At 47.4% G+C, this 22,078-nt stretch overlaps 2 protein-coding genes across 2 annotated transcripts in view; one reads left to right on the top strand and one right to left on the bottom strand.

The window, feature by feature from the left end:
• The first annotated feature begins 10,359 nt into the window (after positions 1-10,359).
• Positions 10,360-12,365, top strand: LOC110284274 (zinc finger protein 48-like). Its single transcript, XM_021149997.2, is given in 3 exon segments — positions 10,360-10,390; positions 10,393-10,636; positions 10,877-12,365. Coding segments are annotated over 3 exon segments (1,764 nt in total).
• A 9,165-nt stretch (positions 12,366-21,530) lies between these two features.
• Rsph3 (radial spoke head 3) overlaps positions 21,531-22,078 on the bottom strand; it is a 49,524-nt gene continuing 48,976 nt past the window's right edge. Inside the window, exon 9 of the mRNA XM_021149937.3 lies at positions 21,531-21,718. Coding sequence (XP_021005596.1) covers positions 21,653-21,718 — 66 coding nt within the window. The 3' untranslated portion in view covers positions 21,531-21,652. The remainder of the gene's footprint in view (positions 21,719-22,078) is intronic.

Here is a 22,078-nt window from a genome sequence, read left to right as displayed (position 1 = left end):
CCTGTTCGGAGCTTTTATTCTGAATCTCCTTTGCACTGTTAGAACCTTTTGGGATGGGAACAAATCCAGTGACTTGTATCAGTAGCATATGCTAAGCACAGGCTGCTCAAGACGGCTGTTTATATGGGAAGTAAATGAGGTTCAGAACGCTGCATTCTGTTCTCGGACCGGAGGCACATTTCTCCCCAGGAGTCTCGGTTCCAGAAGGCTGAGTGGCTGGCCCTGAGTGATAATCCAGCTGTTCGCATTCAAGGCCTTGGAAAGATTGCTTGGATGTGAGTTAGAGGCTGGTTTCTCTGCGTATTCTGGGATGTTCTCACATGCAATTAAGGCTAAGAACTGAAACCATACTTTCTGGCTACTTTATTGGGTCCTTTTTCCTATCACCCTTAGTTACCCAATCCTTCCCACCCCCCACCCCCCAACACTAGGTAGAGGAAAAAGAGGGTTAGAGGGGGAAGCGGCCATAGACCTCTTCAGACTATTCCTGCTGATTAGGGGCTGACTAGGGTGAGTTCCTAGGGGCAAGAATAATCTTTGTCATCGAACTATCTCCAAACCGCAAACCCAACAGCAGGAACCAGCAGCAGACGCTGCAGCCTCTGGATTTTTTTTTTTTTTTTTTCCTAGACAGGGTTTTTCTGTGTAGTCCTGGCTGTCCTGGAACTCACTCTGTAGACCAGGCTGGCCTCGAACTCAGAGGCCCACTTGCCTCTGCCTCTCAAGTGCTGGGATTAAAGGCATGCGCTACCACTGCCAGACTGCCTCTGGAATTTTTATAGCCTCTCAAGAGTTCCCAAAATTCCAAATGCAAACCTATTTTCAGCTGGCAGAATCATGCCCCTGCCAGAGCAGGAGACAAAAGTCTGAAACAGGCCCATATCCCACACCTGGGACTAAAACAAAAACATATTCCCATAACATAGCCAGGTTTTTAAAAGAAATCAAAACTCTCACTATGGAGAACACCCTGCTTTTCACGAATTTTGGGTTTTGAAGATGTTGTCCTATGCATTTTAGTTGTCTGTGATGCTAGGGTGTGTTGGATTACACTGTGTGCCCTCTGCCCCTCCCACAATAGTTCTCAGAGTCTTGCTCTTTCAACTCCATTTATACCTTAGTGGCATCAGACATTGTTATCCAGTCTAACAGGAAATTCCACTGGAGGAGAGTGTTTTTTTCCAATATGAGATGGTTAGCTATTAATAAAGGCTGGCACATGCCCTCAGAGCTCCCTCTCTTGAGATGGTCATGTTATGGTGCCAGGTGAGGGCTGCTTCTTCACATCTGCACTGTAAATCACCCAAGCCAACTGCATTTATAAGGTGTTACTCCTTTGCAATCCAAACATTGATTGGGCAGGTCACTGAGTATGAAGGGGGTCGAATTTTGTACCATTCTCTTGTGTCTCAGAAAGGTGGCTCCAGGGATACTAGGCTGGATGTGGCTGCAATGTATGCATGGCTCCAGGCTTCCGAGAGTGCTCAGGAGTGGAGCAATAAAGGATTTCTGTTTGGGAATCCCTCTACTAAAAATAGGTTCCGGAGGCTGGGGCTGTAGCTCAGTTGGTGGAGTGCTTATTTATTTGGGTTAACCCTGAGCTGGATCTCCAGCATTGCATAAGCTGGTGTGTGGGTGCATACCTGCAAATCCAGTTCTAGAGAGGCAGAGACAGGAGGATCAAAAGTTGAAGGCTGTTTTTGACTAACTAGTTCAAGGCCACCCTGAGCCACAGGAGACTAAGAAAATGAAATCAAATAAAACAATAAAGTAATGGATTTCTCTGCTTAGCTTTTTGTTTTGGTAAGTGTGTGTGTGTGTGTGCGCGCACGCGTGTATATGTGTGAGTGTGTGTGTACCTGTATGAGTGTGTGTGCATGTGTGTGTGTGTGTGCATGCATATGTGTGTGAGTGTGTGTATGTGTGTGCATGCGTGTATGTGTGTGTGTGTGTTTGGAAAAAAAAGAGGAAGGGGAATTTACTCTTTTCCTTTCCCATTTAATATCAGATCTTTGTTACATAAGCCTTTCAAAAGTTGTTTAAATAAATTGGTTTTCAGATTAGTGCTTGGTTGCACCTTTGCAGTTAGGTTTTTTTTTGAGACAACCATGTGATTTTTTTTTTTTAAAGATTTATTTATTTATTATATGTAAGTACACTGTAGCTGTCTTCAGACACTCCAGAAGAGGGCGCCAGATCTTGTTACGGATGGCTGTGAGCCACCATGTGGTTGCTGGGATTTGAACTCTGGACCTTCAGAAGAGCAGTCGGGTGCTCTTACCCACTGAGCCATCTCACCAGCCCCTAGGTTTTTTTCCATAGCCTAAATTACTTGTATACACTGAGCTCTCTGGGTGAGGGAAACGCCCAGTCCACGTGCTCGCTGGCTGGGAACTCCGCCTTTTCTACAGTCCTCGGGAGCAGCCCGGTAGTCTGGCCAGGAGACTGCAACACTTTCCTTTTCTGCAAGGCTCTACAGGAGGCAGCCCTTGGTTCAAAGGACAGGTTTCTGCTGAGATGGCTGGGCTGGTCTCCTATTGTGACAGAGCAGGCTGAGGGGGTTGGCAGATTGGCTTCCGGATCTGGAGGACACAGTCCTTTCTCCATTGGGTTACAGTCTGAGAAGGGAGTTCTTGACCTCTCTCCTTCAGGGCTCCATCTTAACCTGACCTTGCATGGGGCAGCGGCAGACAGGGAAGTGTGGTGCATGCAATGAGACCAAGAGAGGTGAGAGAAATTTGACACAAATGCTTCTGTTCAGTGAGGATTTCTCTGACGAATCCTTGACCACTTGAACTCAAGCTCTCAGAAGAAGAAAAGAAGAACAAGAGGAGGAAGAAGAGGAAGAGGAGGAAAAGGGAGAGGTATAATAATGAGAAGCAGCTGTTGTGTTTTAGAGTTTTATAAAAAGATAAGGGAGAGGGGGCTGGAGAGATGGCTCAGTGGTTAAGAGAACTGCCTGCTCTTCCAGAGGTCCTGAGTTCAATTCCCAGCAACCACATGGTGGCTCACAAACATCTGTAACAGATTTGACGCTCCCTTCTGGTGTACTTGTGTACATACAATAAATAAATCTTTTTAAAAGAGGGAGAGAAGAAATATGTTTGGTGGAGGTATAGTTAGCTGTGAGGGAAGGGGGTCTCTCTGTGGGCCCATGCTGAGGCATCCCTTCCTACTGAGGAACCAGCCACACGAAGTTATAGTATAGAATACAGTGTATTCAGGGCATAGGGAGAGGAGTTGAGGGGAGTTGGGAGAGAGAGAGAGAGTGAGAGAGAGAGAGGGGTATGAGAGGACAGGGAGAGCAGAGAGCAAGAGAGAGAGAGGAGGGGGCAAGCAGCCCCTTTTATAGTGAGTCAGCACACCTGGCTGTTGCCAGGCAACTGTGGGGCAGAGCTTAGACAAAATGCTAACAGGAGCAGCAGCAGCAGCAGCAGCAGCAGCAGCAGCAGCAACAGCAGCAGGAACTACCACATTGTCTTAGGGTTACTAATGTCCTGAGGAAACACCATAGGAGTTAAGTTAGGGAGGAAAGGGTTTATTGCCCTATACTTCCACGTTGCTGTTCATTATTGAAGGAAGTCAGGACAGAAACTCAAACAGGGCAGGGCCTGGAGGAGCTGGTGCAGACGCCTTGGAGGGGTGTTACTTACTGGCTTGCTCAGCCTGCTTTCTCCAGGAGCACCAGCTCTGGGATGACACCACCCACCACAGTGGGCTGGGCTCTCCCATTGATCCCTAATTGAGAAAATGCCTTACAGATGAGGCATTTCCTTACCCAAGGTTCCTTCCTCTCTGATAACTATAGCTTGCATCAAGTTGACATACACCAGCCAGTACACACATCAACATGGAGGATTTTATAAGGCTGATTGAACTTGGCCACTATGTGTTGGGAGCTCTTAAGACAACTCTTGATCTCTAAATTGGGCCTCTCCCCCTGAGAAGAAAAGGGGGTCAAAAGCGGGCCACTAACGCACCACTCCGAGAACAACCACAGATTGTTCCAGCCCTAAGTCAGCGAAGGATGTCCCCACCTCAAGATGTACCCTGATACCACCAAGTTCCTGCTTCTCCGTGTAGTCGCCAAAAGAAAAATTTCCGCTCCCTCCTGCTGAGGTGCATTTCCCGCTGCCCCACCCCTCCTGCTGAGAAGTACTTCCCCTTTTGCTTGTGCATTTAAACCTTGGGCCTGGCTAATACATTGGAACCTTGATGTTGCTCAGAATGTTTCCCTGTCGTTCTTTACACAAGGTTCTCTCGTCTCTCTTTTCCCCCCATTTGGTTCTTAGGAGAAGGTCCCCTCGAGACCCTCGAATAACTGGACCTGCTGGACGGGTCAACTATGGAGAGCTGTAGTATTATATACAGAGCTAGACTACCTTGGGCTATCTTCAGTTCACTTAGTAGCCTTTTGTTGCCCACGTGTATCTGACTTAACATCACACAAATCCCTTTTGAGATGTATTAACTAATCAGACAACTCCTGCAAGCTTCCACAAATTCAAAAACCTAGAATATGTTATTGGATAATAGATACAGACTATAGCAGAGATGTCTCAACCTGATACAACCTGCCTATCTGATGTTTCCACTAAGGCATTGAAAAGTGCCTTGGATTTTGACTTCCTTTGTTCTGTTACTATGAAAACCACATGAACCCAGATTCAGGATATTAGATCTTGGCTCTGTTTCTTTTTTTTTTTTTTTTTTAAAGATTTATTTATTATATGTAAGTACACTGTAGCTGTCTTCAGACACTCCAGAAGAGGGCGCCAGGTCTCGTTACGGATGGTTGTGAGCCACCATGTGGTTGCTGGGATTTGAACTCCGGACCTTTGGAAGAGCAGTCGGGTGCTCTTATCCACTGAGCCATCTCACCAGCCCCTTGGCTCTGTTTCAACACTACACTGTCTACCTGCAACTGAGAAAGACAGGCCTACTACCATTCTAACATAAAAATTGATGGATAAATTCTTCTCTCTCTCTCCCTCTCTAGAAGCCTTCAGGCTGATGCTAGTCACTTCAAGAACCATCAAAGTGCCTAAAATCAGATCCTGGTTACAACCCTCTCAAACCCAAATAAACCATCACACACACACACACACACACACACACACACACACACACAAAATAGACTCAAGGGCTGGAGAGATGGCTCAGTGGTTGAGAGCACTGACTGCTCTTCCAGAGGTCCTGAGTTTGATTCCCAGCAACCAATGGTGGCTTAAAACCATCTGTGGTGGGATCTGATGCCCTCTTCTGGTGTATCTGAAGACAGCTACAGTGTACTTGTATATAATAAATAAATAAATCTTTAAAATAAACAAACAGACTCAAAACAAAAACAAAATGAACAAACAAACCACAAAACAAAACAGAGGAGGAACCCAGTGAATGATGCTCCTGGAATCCTATCAAGCAATTTTCCTGGACTTTGATCTGGACATTTGAAAGCTACCCCTTGTTCTGCCCTGTCCCGGGCAGGACTTGTAATGCTCACAGCTGTTGCCTTTACTTCTTTCTCACATCTCTTTTCTCTATCACTTGGCTCTTATACAAAGGGAATCACTGATGCTCTTGGGGGGACTTTTAAGTAGACCCAAGGAGGGCTACCCTGGCTGCCACAGCTTCTTCCCCCACTCAGCAGGAAGAAGCCAGATCAGTCATTGTCCCAGTTCCGTAATGGAAGTTATAACTCTATGTGCTGTCTGCCTGTTGACCTATTTCACTCTCACAAAATCCTCATGAGGAAGGGAGTCCTTTCCAAGGTGGGGAGCCCAGGCACCCAGAAGCAGTAAACTGGTCCAGCAAAAATGACTCAGAGGTGGTAGAGCTAGCTTGGCATGACCCAGGTGACAGCTTCTACTGTTGAAAACACTTTACTATGTAGACACCGGCACAGTCCTCAATGTGAGGATCACACAAAGTCCTATTTTCAAAACATATAGCAGTTCTGTACTACAAAAGATGCAGGGTAGGTCAGACACCAATTGTTCTCTACATCCACACAGTGACCTTGCTGCTCTGAATGTTATTACTGATCCATGCTACACCCTGGGTGTTCACTGTGGGCCCAGCTCTGCGCTACATCTGCCAAAACCTCATTGTCCTGGCTAGTTTTATGTCAACTAGACACAAGCTATAGTTATCTGAGAGGAGGGAACCTCAATTAAGAAAATGCCTCCGTAAGATCCAGCTAGAGGACATTTTCTTAATTCGTGATTGATGTGGGACAGCTCTGCTCATTATGGGTAGGGCCACCCCTGGGCTGGTGTGGTCTTGAGTTCTGTAAGAAAGGATAATGAATAAGCCAGGAAGCAGCACACCTCCATGGCCTCTGCATCAGCTCCTGTCTCCAGGCTCCTGCCATGTTTGAGTTCATGTCCTGACTTTCTTCAGTGATGAACAGTGATATGGAAGTGTAAAGGCAAATAAACCATTACCCCCCCCCCCCAACTTGCTGTGGTCATGGTGTTTTATCACAGGAATAGTAAACCTAAGACACTTGGCACATGCATAATGCAGGGGTTACTCACAACAGACAGTATCTGTCTCAGTACTAAGCACTTAGAAGATGCTTTGGATAAAGAAGCACTGAGTCCTCATCTGGACCCACAAAGTCATTAGAAGCAGGATGCAAGCCTCCTGGCCTCACTGCCTTCATTTTGCAGTGTGCAGTCTCCTTTACTCGAGGGCAGACTCCTGCTTGAGTCTTCACAGACATGCTAATCACAAAGACAGCTCTTTCTCTCTAACTCATGATTTCATCCTTCCTCCTTCAAGGGAGAAGGCACAGAGATAAGTCATCGCTCTAACCCAGACATCACCCTGGAGTCCAGGAACAGCAAGACCTAACGGGCAGGCAGCGAGATGCTTTATGATGCAGACAGTACACTCAAGAGCAACTCCTCTTGTGAGAGCCAGGCTGCTCTCTGCTGCTGTTGGCAGTGGCTTATAGATTAACATTTTTTATTGGATGCAGGTTCATGTGGCCAAGGATGGCCTTGAACTCCCAATAACTCCTGCTCTACCTCCCAAGTGCTGGAATTGTAGGTATGTGCCAAGATGCTGGACCAATCAGCAGCTTCTTATTAAATTGCCTTTGTGAATGGAGCAGAGATACCCACATGAGGTACCATGCTTCCAGGAAGGCTTAACTGTGCACACCTCTTGCTCCCATCCTAATTATTATATTTAAACACACCAATGTGTACAACATACACATGAAAAAATGGAAAAGGAAAGAAAAGAAAAGACGAGCCAAGAGTTTTAAAGGGGACCCTGCTGGAGCAAACTCCGTAGTGGCTGTGACATACAAGGTGACTACGGTCTCTCAGCCAAACTCTCCCAAAGGTCACCTTAATTTGTGTCTAGCCATCTTTTGTTGCTGGATCTTGATTGACTTACACTAAATTTTTTATTTGTTCTTGATCTTAGCTCCAGAAGCCATCCATCCATCCATCCATCCATCCATCCAATCAAGAGTATGTTCAATTACTCATCAAACAGCCTGCAGTTTGTTGGCAGTAGACATTGCGTAGGGCCATGGGACACAGAGGAACATGGAAGTCCCAGATGGTGGGCAGCTCATCAGGCACCATATAAATTTGATGGCATGTCCTTTACTTGGATTAAAGGTAGAAAATTGAACAAGTGTCACCTTTAGGGGAAACATTGTTGTTGCCAAGTTCACTCTTCAGCAAGGTAGCAGAATGCAGATCAGGAAGAGATGGTGTGAGATTGTCCAGCAGCCCCCCTGGAGAAACCTGAAGATGATTTCCAATGAGAAAGTTCTCCTTAACAGCTTTAGATGTTGCACGTGGGCAGATCTGTGGCCTAAACTACACTAGCATGAATAGCCTCTAAGCAGCCCTCCACCCGACCCTAAGCACTTTAAATATAAACAAGGTGATAGACACTTAGTGCTGTGGGAAATATTGGCAGACTTCAAGCATTACTGCTGTCAACTCTCGGTCCCCGCACAGTCTCACGGGCTCTGTCTCTATCCACCAACTCTCTGGCGGGGGCTGGAGCTCCTGAGTTCCCTTTGCTGCCATGCCAGCCCCAGGCAACACCTATTCACCCTGCAGTCAGCCGCCACAACACCCAGCAACCTCGTAGAAACAAAACTCTAGAAGCTTGTAATTAACAAATCAGATTTATATATCAATAAATTCTTAATTCACAAGATTCCAATACAATAATTTCAGAACCAATTGATAGTGATAAAAGGTGCCCACCAGATTAGACAAATTATCCCAAATATTCTATCCTTTATGATATATCATAACTACTTGTGACTATAAAAACCACAGTGGATCTGGCTCTTCTTCCTGTCCATCCATCTCCATCTTGGCTCTTCCCCTTTCTCCCTTGAGACACCTCTGTCTCTGCAACTCTTAGCTCTGCCTCCCTTTTCTGTGTCCAATCACAGGCCTCCTACTGCACTAATATTTTAATGTAATTGGATAGGGAAAATCTGGTCACAATTCATGTTCTTTTTAATTAAATCTCTCTCTCTCTCTCTCTCTCTCTCTCTCTCTCTCTCTCTCTCTCTCTCTCCCTCTTTCTCTCTCTCTCTCTTTTTCTCCAGGGTCTGTCTCTCTCTGTCCTGAAACTCTATGTAAATCAGGCTCACCTCTTGCAGGATATTTGATCACACTGTGAACTCTGAAATTGTATCGTTTTCTGTAAAAAACCTGTTTCTAGTTGTGGTGTGGCTAAGACTTAGCACACACCTTTAATCTCTCTGGCTGGAATAGAGACAGGCCCTTAGCACACACCTTTAATCCCAAACAATGAAGGTAAAGTTGGTTTGTAGGAGGAAGCAGCCATGTTTGAAAGTGATGTCTAATTGAGTGGCAGACAAAGTGACCAATTAGAGAAAGATTTGACAGAAAAGGATCTGACCAAATCTCATGAAAACAGAGAGGAAAGAGAGGCTACTTAAAAGAGAGCTGTGAGAGGAGAGAGGGCAGTTTTACTGGGACAGTTGTACAGAGACAGGATTCAGGGACAGAAGAAGCTAGACACAGGCGAAGACAGAATGAGCCAGAAGATTCAAACATATTGCCAAACTTAGTATGAAGCCAAACAAAACAATTCAGTCAGAAGCCAAAAGAAGCCAGATTGAATCAGTCAGCTTGGAGAGGAGTTTTGAGTCAGAAGAGCTAAGTTCACCAGCTAGCCAGAGATCAGAATGAACTAGAAAGGGTTAGCATATTCAGCAGGAAGCCTCAGAGGCTGAAAACATTCTAGGCCTCGATAAGATTATATAGAGGCGAGAAGCCTCTGCCTTCTGGGTCCCGGGACTGAAGGCATGTGCCACCACACCCAACCTAAATTAAATTCTTAATCAAAAGAAAGAAATAAGGAAGAGAGCCATTTGAAACCTTTCCTCCTCCCTTCCCTTTACATTCCATTGTAATATCCAAAATGAATTCAAGACCACCCAGTACCTTCCCCCTTCAAAAAGGATTTTCCAGACTGTTCTAGCAGGCAAAGTACAGAGCCAGATAAGGAAGCTGGCTGACTAAACAAATGTAAGAACATAGTTTTAGCGGTCAAAATGATTAAGCCTGCAGCTACGAAAATAACATTAGCTGTTCTCAGAGAAATAACCATAACAAGATTAGCAATTCTCCTGCCCCCTGCCCCACACTGAATTCTGACAAAGACCACAAACCACCCTGATCTTGTTGTGAGAATTCCCCTGTTAATAGCTGTGACGTTAATAGCTGATCCATAAATTCAAACTTGCTTTGCTGACCAAATCATAATAACCCACCATGGGGGCAAGCAAAGTGAGGGACTAGGCCAAAGGGTTACTTAGTCACTATACAAACCAACCAATGCCTGAAAGGGTTACTTGCTACACCAATGAGAACCCTGTTGCTCAAATCTGTCCCTTACAAAGGTATAAAAAGTGTGTTCTTTCTTTGTTCGGGTCTCTCCTCTGGCCTGCATGCAGAGAGGGGAGTCCCCAACATGTTGGATCAATAAAAGTCCTCATGTGCTTTGCAGCAATGGCGGTGGTCTCTGTGATCCTTGCGAGTAAGGGTCTTTTTTTTTTTTTTAAGATTTATTTATTTCTGCCCCGCGGCGCCCGGGACGTGGGCCGAGCCCCCTCCCGGCGTGGCGTGGAGCCCGTACCCGGGCCGCTGGCTGCTGAGTTCCTGTTGTACCGAGGGGAACGGGGCAGCGGGTGCCCTCGGACTCCCCGGGGCCGCGTCCCCGTCGTGGGCCTACGGTGCAGCGCGCCGCACAGCCCTAGGGCGCAGAGGACTTGAAAGCGGCTGAGAGCCATTGGTACAGGTGAGGGCGGCGGTCCGCACCGCACAGAAAGGGACTGAGACTATGGAGGCTTCTCCGGGGGAAGAGTTTGAACACAGGAGAGGGATGGCTCAGAGTTCAAGGAAGAGGAACATTTAGCCCCAGCTCCCCAAGTAGGAAATACTTCTCTCAAACCCGATGGCTTTCAGAGCTGGGATGATTTATGGGTCCGCGGAAAGGGGCTTGGAAAGCGACAGCCTCGAGACCCAGTCTCCCGGGTTCTGGGAGAACCCCCGTGGGAACAGGGCAGTAATGATCGAGCTGCTGTGTGTGGTGAGTGTGGCAAGTGTTTCAGGCAGATGTCTGATTTGGTGAAACAGCAGAGGACGCACACAGGGGAGAAGCCCTACAAGTGTGGCGTTTGTGGCAAGGACTTTGGGGACAGCTCAGCCCGAATCAAACATCGGCGAACTCACACTGGCGAGAAGGCCTACAGGGTCCGGCCACCGGCCCCAGGTCCTCCCAAGATGCCTCGATCTCGGATTCCTACTGGTGAACGCCCCACGACCTGTGGCGAATGTGGCAAGAGCTTCCGGCAGAGCTCTGACCTGGTAAAATACCAGTGGACGCACACAGGAGAGAAGCCCTACAAGTGTGGCGTTTGTGGCAAGGGCTTTGGGGACAGCTCAGCCCGAATCAAACATCAGCGAACTCACACTGGCGAGAAGGCCTACAGGGTCCGGCCACCGGCCCCAGGTCCTCCCAAGATGCCTCGATCTCGGATTCCTGCTGGTGAACGCCCCACGATCTGTGGCGAATGTGGCAAGAGCTTCCGGCAGAGCTTTGACCTGGTAAAATACCAGCGGACACACACAGGAGAGAAGCCCTACAAGTGTGGCATCTGTGGCAAAGGCTTTGGGGACAGTTCAGCCCGTAAAAAGCGCCAGCGGACACACAGAGGGGATCAGCTCCCCCAGCCAGTGGTTCCCCGACGGCAGCCATCCCCTGCAGCTCCGGCGGCTCCACATAGACCCAAGGCCCAGGACAAGCCGTACATCTGCACCGACTGTGGCAAAAGGTTTGTGCTCAGCTGCAGCCTGCTGAGCCACCAACGTAGTCACTTAGGTCCCAAACCCTTCGGTTGTGATGTGAGTGGAAAGGAGTTTGCGAGGGGCTCTGACCTGGTGAAGCATCTGCCGGTACACACAGGTGAGAAGCCCTACCTGTGCCCTGAGTGTGGCAAGGGCTTTGCTGATAGCTCCGCCTGGGTGAAGCACCTCCGCACCCACAGCGGCCAGAGGCCTCACGCCTGCCCAGAGTATAACCGTAGCTTTAGCCTCAGCTCCACTCTCCTTCGCCACCGCCTCACCCATGTGGAGCCCCAGGACGTCAGTCTCGCAGCCTACCCGGTGGTTCCGCTCATCCCCAGCCCTCCTCCACCTCCTCTCGGCACCAGCCCCTCACTGACGCCTCGGAGTCCTTCACACTCCAGTGATGGGCCCTTTGGCCTACCTGGCTTGGAACCAGAGCCTGGGGGCCCACAGGCTGGGGAGCCGCCCCCACCTCTGGCAGGTGACAAGCCCCACAAGTGTCCTGAGTGCGGCAAAGGTTTCCGCCGAAGCTCTGATCTGGTGAAACACCATCGTGTGCACACAGGGGAGAAACCCTACCTCTGTCCTGAGTGTGGCAAAGGCTTTGCTGACAGTTCTGCCCGAGTCAAGCACCTCTGCACCCACCAGGACGAATACACTAGACCACCACCACCATCTACTCTCCTGCGGCCCCATAATCCACCTGGTTCTGTACCCATTGTCCCTCAGTCTCAAGTGTGGGGCCAGCCCTCCGGACCCAGCCAGCTTCATGTGTGTGGCTTCTGTGGGAAAGAGTTCCCCCGGAGCTCAGATTTAGTCAAACACAGGCGTACACATACTGGGGAGAAGCCATACAAATGTGCAGAATGTGGTAAGGGCTTTGGTGACAGCTCTGCTCGAATAAAGCACCAGCGTGGGCATCTGGCCTTAAGGCCCTTTGGGGTGGGGGATGGTCGGCCAAGGTCCCTTCAGGAGGAGTCACCAGCTGGACTGGAGTGATGGGAGTCTAGGGAGGGTAGAAGCCCAGGGTACCGGAGTGAGGGTGTCTGCAGGTGAAGGCAGAGAAGAGCCTGGGAATCGGTGGGAGGGAAGAGGAGGATGAGAATAGCTAGAAACAAATTAGAGACTACATAACCTTCATGCTCAGGAAACTGTCTTGGTTAGGCGCCGGGACCTTGCCGGTGTGAGCTGTATCCAGCTTCTAGAACACTGCCTAGCACAGATTAGGCCCCCAATAGTTGTAAAAGCTGGACCCAGTTTTAAAATCCTACTGCCTCCTGTTAACACGCCCCTCAACTGGACACAGCTGTGTCCAACCTTTAGTTCCTGCACTCAGGAGGCAAAGGCAGGCAGATCTCTTGAATTCATAGCCAGATTGATCTACATAGAGAGTTCTAGGTAAGCCAGAACTCCTTGGTGAAACAAAACAAAACAAAACAACAACAACAAACCAAATAAAAACCCTTGACCCTTTCAGCCTTAGTCTGGGAGAGCAGATTGTTGGAATTTTAGGTGTCCAGACAAGGCAGGGGCATCTTGGCCGCCCTGAGGGTTGCTGTGGAGAAGGCAGTTCTCACCTCAGCCTAGGGGGCACTGGGCGTGGTTTTATCCAAGAAGGGCACTTTGGGAAAGAGCTTATGTCTGTATGCTTTGAGGGTCCTTCCCACTCAGACACTGGGACCTGGTGAAATAGAAGAGCCAGCAGGAACCCTCAGAGCCTCCAGTCGGGATGCAAAGCCTAGGTCATCGTGGACATCTGCAAAGGCCAGCCTGCCGAGCAAGGGCGGAGCCAGTGCAGGCCAGAGGAGCTTCAAGTCTCCACAGCTAAGTGTCTGTCTGTCTCCTTATTAATAAATTGTCCCTTGTTTGAAAAAAAAATATTTATTTATTTATAAGTACACTGTAGCTGTCTTCAGACACACCAGAAGAGGGCATCAGATCTCATTACAGATGGTTGTGAGCCACCATGTGGTTACTGGGAATTGAACTCAGGACCTCTGGAAGAGCAGTCAATGCTCTTAACCGCTGAGCCATCTCTCCAGCCCGAGTAAGGGTCTTTTGACAAACTCCAACAGCATCTCCTCTTGTCTCTTCCTTTTCTTCCTCCTCCTCTCCCCCTTCCTTCTCTCTTGATCTCTACTTTTATTGTTGTCTAGAGAAAGAACTTCTCTGGCTAAGAAAGTCCACTGAGGCCTTGGAACAAACGGGAAGTTTGTCTGCTTCCAATTTTGCTTTCTTTGAGGAACAGGTGGGCGTGGTTGGCTGTCACAGCTAGGGCATGGACCAGTGCTAGAAGCAAACAGCTTATTGTGATCCTTTTATGGACGACCACTGCGTGTAGCATCAAATCACCATTCTCTGTAGACTGCCATGCAAAGCCTGACCCTGGGAGTTACATAGGCTAAATGGTTATTGCAGGACAATCGTGCAAAATTGCCAAGGGCATTTTTAAGTGAACTATGTCAGCAATTTCTTGACAAGAGTCTCATCAAGCAAGGATCCCCCACCCTTCATATCCACATAGACTTGACCTTCTCTTTCTGTGACTGATCTGCTGATTCCACCAGGCAAGGGTAGGACCTGCCTCTGCACTGGACAGACACAGAGTTGGTGCTTTTTCATTTTTTCCCAGAACAATGCAGCACATCGGTTGCTTTGTGAATTGTTTGGTCTTAGAGGTTGTCTAGAGATGATCTAACATCTGCAGCAGGGTGTGGTTAGGTCATATGAAAACACTGCATCATGCTACTTATAGGGTGTGAGTGTGACAGAGCTTTAAGTTGCACAGGAACTAGTTCTTCATGAACACCAAGTACTTATGTATGCATATATATATATATATACATATATATACATATATATGTATATATATGTATTCTGTATGTGTCTTTTGTTTGAAGCAGGGCTTCTTATAGTTCAGAATGTCCTTACAGTTGTTACAAAGTCAAACGTGACCTTGAACTCCTGATATTCTACTAAACCATCCAAGGACTGGGATTAGAGGCAGGAACACATGCCCAGATATGTCTGTCTATCTATCTATCTATCTATCTATCTATCTATCTATCTATCTATCTATCTATGCTGGTTAGTATTATGCCAACTTGACATACAAATGAGTTATCAGAAAGGAGGGAGCCTCAATTGAGAAAATACCTTCATAAGATTCCTCTGTAAGGCATTTTCTTAATTAGAGATCAATGGGGGGGGGGGGGTGGGCAGCTCATTTTGGGTGGGGCCATCTTTGGGCTGGTGGTCCTGGGTTCTATAGAAAAAGAAAAGCAGGCTGAGCAAGCCAGGGAAAGCAAGCCAGTAAGCAGCACCCCTTCATGGCCTCTGCATCAGCTCCTGCCTCCAAGTTCCTGCCCTTTTGAGTTCCTGTCCTGACTCCCTTCAGTGATGAACAGTGATGTGGAAGTGTAAGCCAAATAACCCCCTTCCTCCTCAACTTGCTTTTTGGTCATGGTGTTTATGTCACAGCCATAGAAACCCTAACTAAGACTCTATCTATCTATCTATCTATCTATCTATCTATCTATCTATCTAACTATCTATCTATCATCTACCACTTGCTTTTCCCTTTAGGATCTATGATCTTTTAAAAGAAACAATAATTCAGTTCACAGAGGACCACAGCAATGCACACCGCAGCTAGGTGAGGCTCGGTGACCCACAAGACAGTTTGTTTCCTGGGAACTTCTTGCTGATTTGGGAGCCTCCTGCCGATGTTCCCGTATGAAGCACTTCTAGAAGTGTCACACCACACTTGATAGCAGCCCACAAGTTCAACGCAAGAGGAAATGAGTCATCAGCCGATTTTGACTAACTTGGTTAGCAGGAATAAGAAGCTCACATCTCTAGTAAGGCCTGGGTCATAAGATCAGATGCCCTTAGCCTCTTTAGGTTGCTATAGAAACATACCTTAGACTGGATAATTTACAGGTCACAGGAATGCATGGCTCATGTTTCTTGAGGCTGAGGAATCCAAGATGATTTTGCTGGCTGGTTGTCTGGCAAGGGCTTGCTCTTTGCTCCACAAAGATGGTTGACTGCTGCATCCTGCCATGGAGGAAGGAGCCAGGGAGCTTGTTGGGGTCTCTTTTATAAAGGCATGAATTGCATGCGTGGAGAGCCTGCTAGTTGTTTTCTATCCATCCCCTCTCTCCATGCTATCACATTGGGCACTAGGTTCCAAAATATGCATTTTGGGGGAGCACAACTATTCGGACTGTAGCATTAGCATACCTCCACTGGCGAATTAAGATTCACCAGTGAAATGGAATCAGGTCTAGCAAAAAAAAAAAAAAAAAGGAATGAATTATTATTGTGATGGAAAAACACGAGTGAAACTCAATTTTTTTTTTTTTTTTGGAGTGGAAGAGACCAGATTATGATGACTAATCTTTATTGTCAACCTCATGTGTTAGTAAATATTTATCCTTTTTTTCCTTCTCCAGTCTTGGCTCCCAGAATGACGCCTCTGAGACTAATTAGTTGTTATTAAACACCTAGGCCATAAGCTTTAGAACATTCCTTGACTAGCTTATTTAACCCCCTTAAACTATTCTATGTTTATCGCTGGGCTAGTTACCTCTCCTTCGGCCCACTTGTCTCCTCAGCATCTCCTTCAGCTTCTCCCCAAGTTCCTTTACCAGCTGGTTTACACCCATCTCCTCGGTCTGTTTTCTGTCTAGTCTTTCCTGGCTCTCTCTGAATCTCTCTTTTATCTCTTACTATTTCCCAGAATCCTCTCTCTTCCTGTCAGTGTCCCACCTCCTATTTCCTGCCTCAGCTTATTGGCCATTAGCTTTTTTATTGACAGGTGATGCTTATAAGAGATTCTCTCTACATTCATGGGAATCAGAATAGCCTGGGAGGTAAACTTCTGGGCGCGTCTGTGAGGGGAGAGATTAAGAAGAGGTAGAAGCATAAACAGAAAGAAACTATGTTTGAAAATCCCACCATAAAACTTAATATGGTATATGCTGAATTAAAAATAACATTAAAAATGGCATTTATAGCTGGCAGTAGTGGCGCACGCCTTTGATCCCAGCACTCAGAAGGCAGAGGCAGAGGCAGGTGGATCTCTGAGTCCGAGGTCAGCCAGGTCTACAGAGTGAGTTCCAGGACAGCCAGGGCTACACAGAAAAACCTTGTCTTGAGCTGCCAACCCTTTCCCCTTGCCAAAAAGGCACTTCTCCCCCAACCTTTTTGCTTTTAATGATGTGGCCTAACTTGACTTCTGGAAACTGAACTTGGGTCCTCTGTGGGGCTACAAATGCTCTTGACCATTGTGCTGTCTCTTTAGCCCCTACTCTCCTTTCTCTCGGTGTTTTAGAACCTCATGTCACTGAATAGACTGAGCTAGTACAAACTTGATTTGGTGAGTGTAGAGAGCTGTGAAGGGAGAATCCTTAGGCCATAATTTGTGAAAATCTAGGATACTAAAACTCCACACTTTGTTTTAAACAGTTTTACTCTGATGTTCAGGCTGGCCTTGAACTTATGATGCTCCTCCTGCCTCAGTAACTCCAGTAGGTACTGAGATGAAATGTGTGTTTTCTACTATGCCCAGCTGGAATCAATACATTTTGGATGGAATGCTCTAATACACTCATTTTAGTCAGTAAATATGAGTGAGCATTTCAATAGTGAGAGAGGTCATCTACCCTTTGTCTGAAGTGGAAAAGGACCCACAGTGTCATGGTTTTGAGATCATCTGTACAACACCATAAAGGACAGGTCCTCCTGTGGCTGAATACATAGATCTGCAGAAACCAGTCTATCCTTAACTCAGCTGAGGATGACCTTGAACTTCCAATCCCCTGGCCTCTCCCTCCCAAGTGCTGGGGATGCGTGTACTGCCATGTTTGGTTTCTGCGTCACTGGGGATCGAAGCCAGGGTTTCATTCTTGTTAGGCAAGCAGTCTACCAACTGAACTACATCTCCAGCCCAGACTCATTGCTAAGGGAAAATTCCTTTGAAAATACAGTCAGATTTCATTAGTATATAAGCCAAGGAAGTATGACCAGCCTGGGAGAGTCTACGTGAGCTAGGCAAGGGGATTACTCCAAAGGGGAACTGAACTGCTTCTGCCTGGGAAGACACTGGGGAGAGGAAGAAGGGATTTTTAATTGAATATTACCACCATCCATGACATCACTGTCCCCAAGAGAGTTCTTCATTTGCTGTCCTTTGGCCCCTCCCACATTCGTTCTAGCACTGGGGTAATCCTCTTGTGATTTGCTAAGATATATGGTTTCAAGTTCCAGAAACCAGCTCTGTAATTATTTTGACCAAAAAGGGAATTTACTGGAAGAAAGCTTTGACACTTCAGGGCATTACTTTGAAAAGGGCAGGGCCTATTTGGTAATCCTGGGTCCTTTCTTCAGCACCGTGCCCTTAGGGACACTCAGAGTTGCCAGGGCATGGCATTTTTTTTCTTTCTGTCTTCTCCAGAAGGCCAGCTTCCTGTGCAACGTGCTTGAGTCACTTGTGCGCTGATGGCCACACAGTGGTTGGGGAGGGTGGCAGAGTGGCAGAGGGCTACACTTTATTCTCTTTCTCTGAAACACGAGTCATGGTCTTGCTTGCAGCTTGGTTCTCCTTTTTAGCTGTCAAATCGTCCAGTCTCTGCTTTTGGCTTTGAAGGACCCCCCATAACACGAGAGCTCGGTATCTACACTGTAGACACCCACTCTACAGGTCAGCTTTTCCTGCATTGCTCCCTGCTTTGGCCACAGAGTGCATCTTCTTTTGGTGTGATTGAGGATACGGAGAAAGGTCAAACGCCCAACTACTCAGGGGACCGCCAAGTCCGAGAGAGGAGCACTGGGTATGGCTGCCACCTTGGTTTTGGGCCTGAACAGGGATAGGAGGAAAGGAAGGCTTTCTGGAAGCTCCTCAGGGGCTCAGGTTGGGTATAGGCAGCTCGCAAGTCAGCTTAGTGGTGACCACACATTGTTTTGGGGCTGAGCAGTTCTGCAGGTCCCAGGGGTTTCTTTGTCTTCCTGGTTAACCGAGGCTCCCCTAAAACTGTCAGTGTGTGAGAAGTAGGAGGCGCCATGGGGCCCAGCTTCAGGCAGAGGCCAGAGTCTCTGTGGCTCCCCTTGTCCAATTTACACTGGAAACAAAACTCAGTCTTTTCCATCCACGGTGTCTGTCTGAGAGTGGCTTCCTCTCACAACCTCACTTTTCTGACTCTAGCACCTCTGAGAATAATCAGTATTATGTTATTTATCTCTTATCTATCTATCTATCTATCTATCTATCTATCTACCTACCTACCTATCTACCTATAATCTATTTATATATCTACCTATTATCTATCTATCTATCTATCTATCATCTATCTACCTACCTACATGTTCGTACATCCACCCCTATCTATTTGTCTGTCTATCTATCTATCTATCTATCTATCTATCTATCTATCTGAAATGGGTTCTTTCTCTATTGTCCAGGCCTGGCCTTGACCTTCTGGGCTCAACTGATTCTCCTGCCACATCCTTCCCAGTAGCTGAGACTATCCATACACAAATATATCAGGCCAAGCTGACTTCAGAGCATTCTCTCTCTCTCTCTCTCTCCCTCTCTCACTAGACATCTATCTATCTACCTATCACCTATCTGTCATCTACTTGGCTAAGTCGGTCAAGGTCACACTCAGATACTACCATCAGTCTTACTGTCTCTCCTTTCCTGATGATTCTGCAACCTCTTTCCCGCCAGTGTGACTGCACCAAATGCCCGGCTTAGCGTCTCATTCCCTAAGTGGTTGATTCCTGGATCACAAGAATATTCTGCAGCCTTAGGCAGGTCCCACCTGCGACATCTAGTTGCATCTCTGTTCTGCACACCGGGATGTGTACTTTCTGCCCTCGGCCCCACCGAAGTCTGGGCCTGGCCCCACATCCAGCTCTTTGCTTTCCTTCTGGGCTTGCTTGTGTTCAGCAGTAGCAGGCCTTTCTCTCAGAGGTGCAGGCCTGGCATGGAGACTGTGCTGCTCTGCCCAAGGCCTTCTGGGGACTTGCTCTCGGAGGCTCTTCTCCTGTCTTCTCATGGATGTGTTCTCTGGTGCCTATTGCAGGGTCTCACAGCCCTTCTGTTAGGTAACTTTCATTGGCTTTATATAGGACGCTCTGCCCTCCTCATTCCACTGTCAGCTGACTGCTCTTCTGAAACTTTTCCATTAGGCCCAGCTGCAAGCTGTCTGTCCATTGCAAATCGCAGCTGATTATTCTTGCAGGACTTTATACTCTGTCCCTTTCTGGAACTGAAGCCCTGACACTGGTACCTGACAGGGAGCAGTAAGTAGGATGCCCCCATTGCTTCAGGCCCTGGTAAGCCAGTCTCTGAGCCCTGACCTTGGACAGGCGCTGGCTGTGCCCATGCCTGGTTTAGTTCTTGGACACAGCCTTCTTTCTCCTCCTAACTTTATTCCCAGTTCAGTCAGAGACTGCATGTGACCTCCATCACTATCAGGCGCAGGAAGTCCTTTCTCCTATGTGATTCAGGGTAGATGTTACCTCAGCTTTCCCAGTGAAAGTTCTGCTCTGGTTCCTGAACTCTCCCTCCAGCCTCTGCAGCCATCCTCCTGCGCCACTGTCAGGGCCTCACCCCAGCCTCCATGGTCATCCCCCCTGTACCGCTGTCAGGACCTCACCTGCTTCAATAACCTGCACCTCCGTCCGTGAAGGTAGATCCCTCCGTGAAGGTAGATCCCTCTGTGAAGGTAGATCCCTCCGTGAAGGTAGATCCCTCCGTGAAGGTAGGTCCCTCCGTGAAGGTAGATCCCTCCGTGAAGGTAGGTCCCTCCGTGAAGGTAGATCCCTCCGTGAAGGTAGATCCCTCCCTGTCTCTTTAGTACTCCCATTCACCCTCCTGTTGGGTGCCTTATTACAACAGGAAGGTAAGATAATCCTACGTCAGACACATTTCTTGTATTTGCCTCCAAAGACTTGAAGTCTCACGTGCCTCCGCTGGTGGAGTCAGCCAAGCCGCGTCCCTGGCAGGCCGTTAGCTCCCACCTCTGATCCCAGGCTATGGAGCAGGCAGACACGGCTAGAGTCTGGTCACATCATGTCATTTATTAGGTCAGCTCCTACTGAGAATTCTCTACCACTGGGAATTATATTCCAGGCAAAATGAAAACAGGACACTGGAGTCTGAGAGAAGAGACAGTGTGTAGAAGTTTTTAGTGTTTGCCGGTGACTGAACATACCACCACACTAAGAAGATTAAAAAATAATAATGTTCAGGCCCTGATGCAGACTGGCTGAATCATAACTTGTCTTCACTGAAAAAAAAAGTGCTGTTTTAAAAAGTATTTTCAGCTGGGTATGGTGGTGCACAGCCTTAGTCCCAGCACCTGGGGGACAGAGGCTGGCGGGTCTGTGAGTTCCAGGACAGCTAGGACTACACAGAGAAAGCTTGTCTCAGCAAACAAATAAAAAGTGCCTTCAGTGGGGCTGGAGAGAAGGCTCGGTGGCTAAGAGCCCTGGCTTCTTGCCCAGGCGGTCTGGGTTCTAGTCCCGTTCTCCACACGGCAGTTTGTAATCATCTGTAACTTCAGCCCTCGGGAACCCAAAGCCCTCTTCTGACCTCCAAAGACAGAGGCATGCACGCAGGTAAAACACACACACACATAAATCTAGTGAGATCGAGTAGTTTCGGGGTGCCTTTTCAAAAATATGGGCTTTGTTATGTTATCTTCAGCTTCCAAGTCAACCAACCAACCAACCAACCAACCAACCACCTACCTACCTAACCAATCAGCCGACAGCTCCTTTAGGAGTATCTTACCTCAGCCATACTGAGGCTTAAGAAGTCTGCCCAGAAAGGGAGGCAGGTCTCATTACCCTTGTTCAGGAAGCCCACTGTTTACTCACTCATGTGTTCTAAGTCTCCATGACGGGTCCCAGCACACAGCATACACTACATAAATATTTGCTGACTAAAGCAGTGGCAGAGTATATGATCAACTGTGTTTTCTCTCCAAAATGCAGATGTACCCCTGGGTTCCTTCTTAAGTGTGCTTCCCGCCCCCCCCCCCCCGCCAGCATGCAGTAGGGACTGTCACACCACACGGGCTGTTTTTGTGTTGATATTTCTTCATTTTGAAAAGAGTAGATTGCTTTTTCTAACAATTGAAGACAATGATGTTTTAAGAAAAAAAGGATTTTAATGAATAATCTACAATAGGTAAATAAATTAAACACAAAAAGAAAAATAAACCCTTCACATTTCAGTTCCCCCTCCCCCATTAAAAACGAGCCAATGGTTTCTAAGGCTGCTGATAAAGCCTTCTTGAGAGCAAGGGTTCATCATGGCTTTGGTACAACTTGGACCCCTGTAAGACACAGATATAGAAAATATGAATTAATGAAGGATAGCCATTGGTTAAAGAAAGCTAAAATAGCTGAATATATGATTTCCCATGAGTCCCTCTTCTCAGAAACTGGCATCCAGCCAAGAGTTCAATGAAAGCAGACCAGGGGGTACACTCCAGCACAAAGAAACACACACTGCTTTCTTTGTCTAGAGATTGAATGGACTTAGTTAGCACAGTGGTGACTAAGCCAGATGCGTGCCTGGGAAACTGAGGCACTGGCATCGTAAGCTCCAGGCCGTCTGGGGCTATGTCACAGGACCCTCCTTAAAATCCAAACCTCATACTTGATGGCTGACGAAGAGTGAAGCAGTTCTCATG

This window comes from Mus caroli, unplaced genomic scaffold (genome assembly GCF_978045245.1).
Source record: "Mus caroli unplaced genomic scaffold, Mus_caroli_1 scaffold_18, whole genome shotgun sequence".
In the NCBI taxonomy this organism is placed as follows: Eukaryota; Metazoa; Chordata; class Mammalia; order Rodentia; family Muridae; genus Mus; species Mus caroli.
This window is presented reverse-complemented; position numbering and strand designations above follow the sequence as displayed.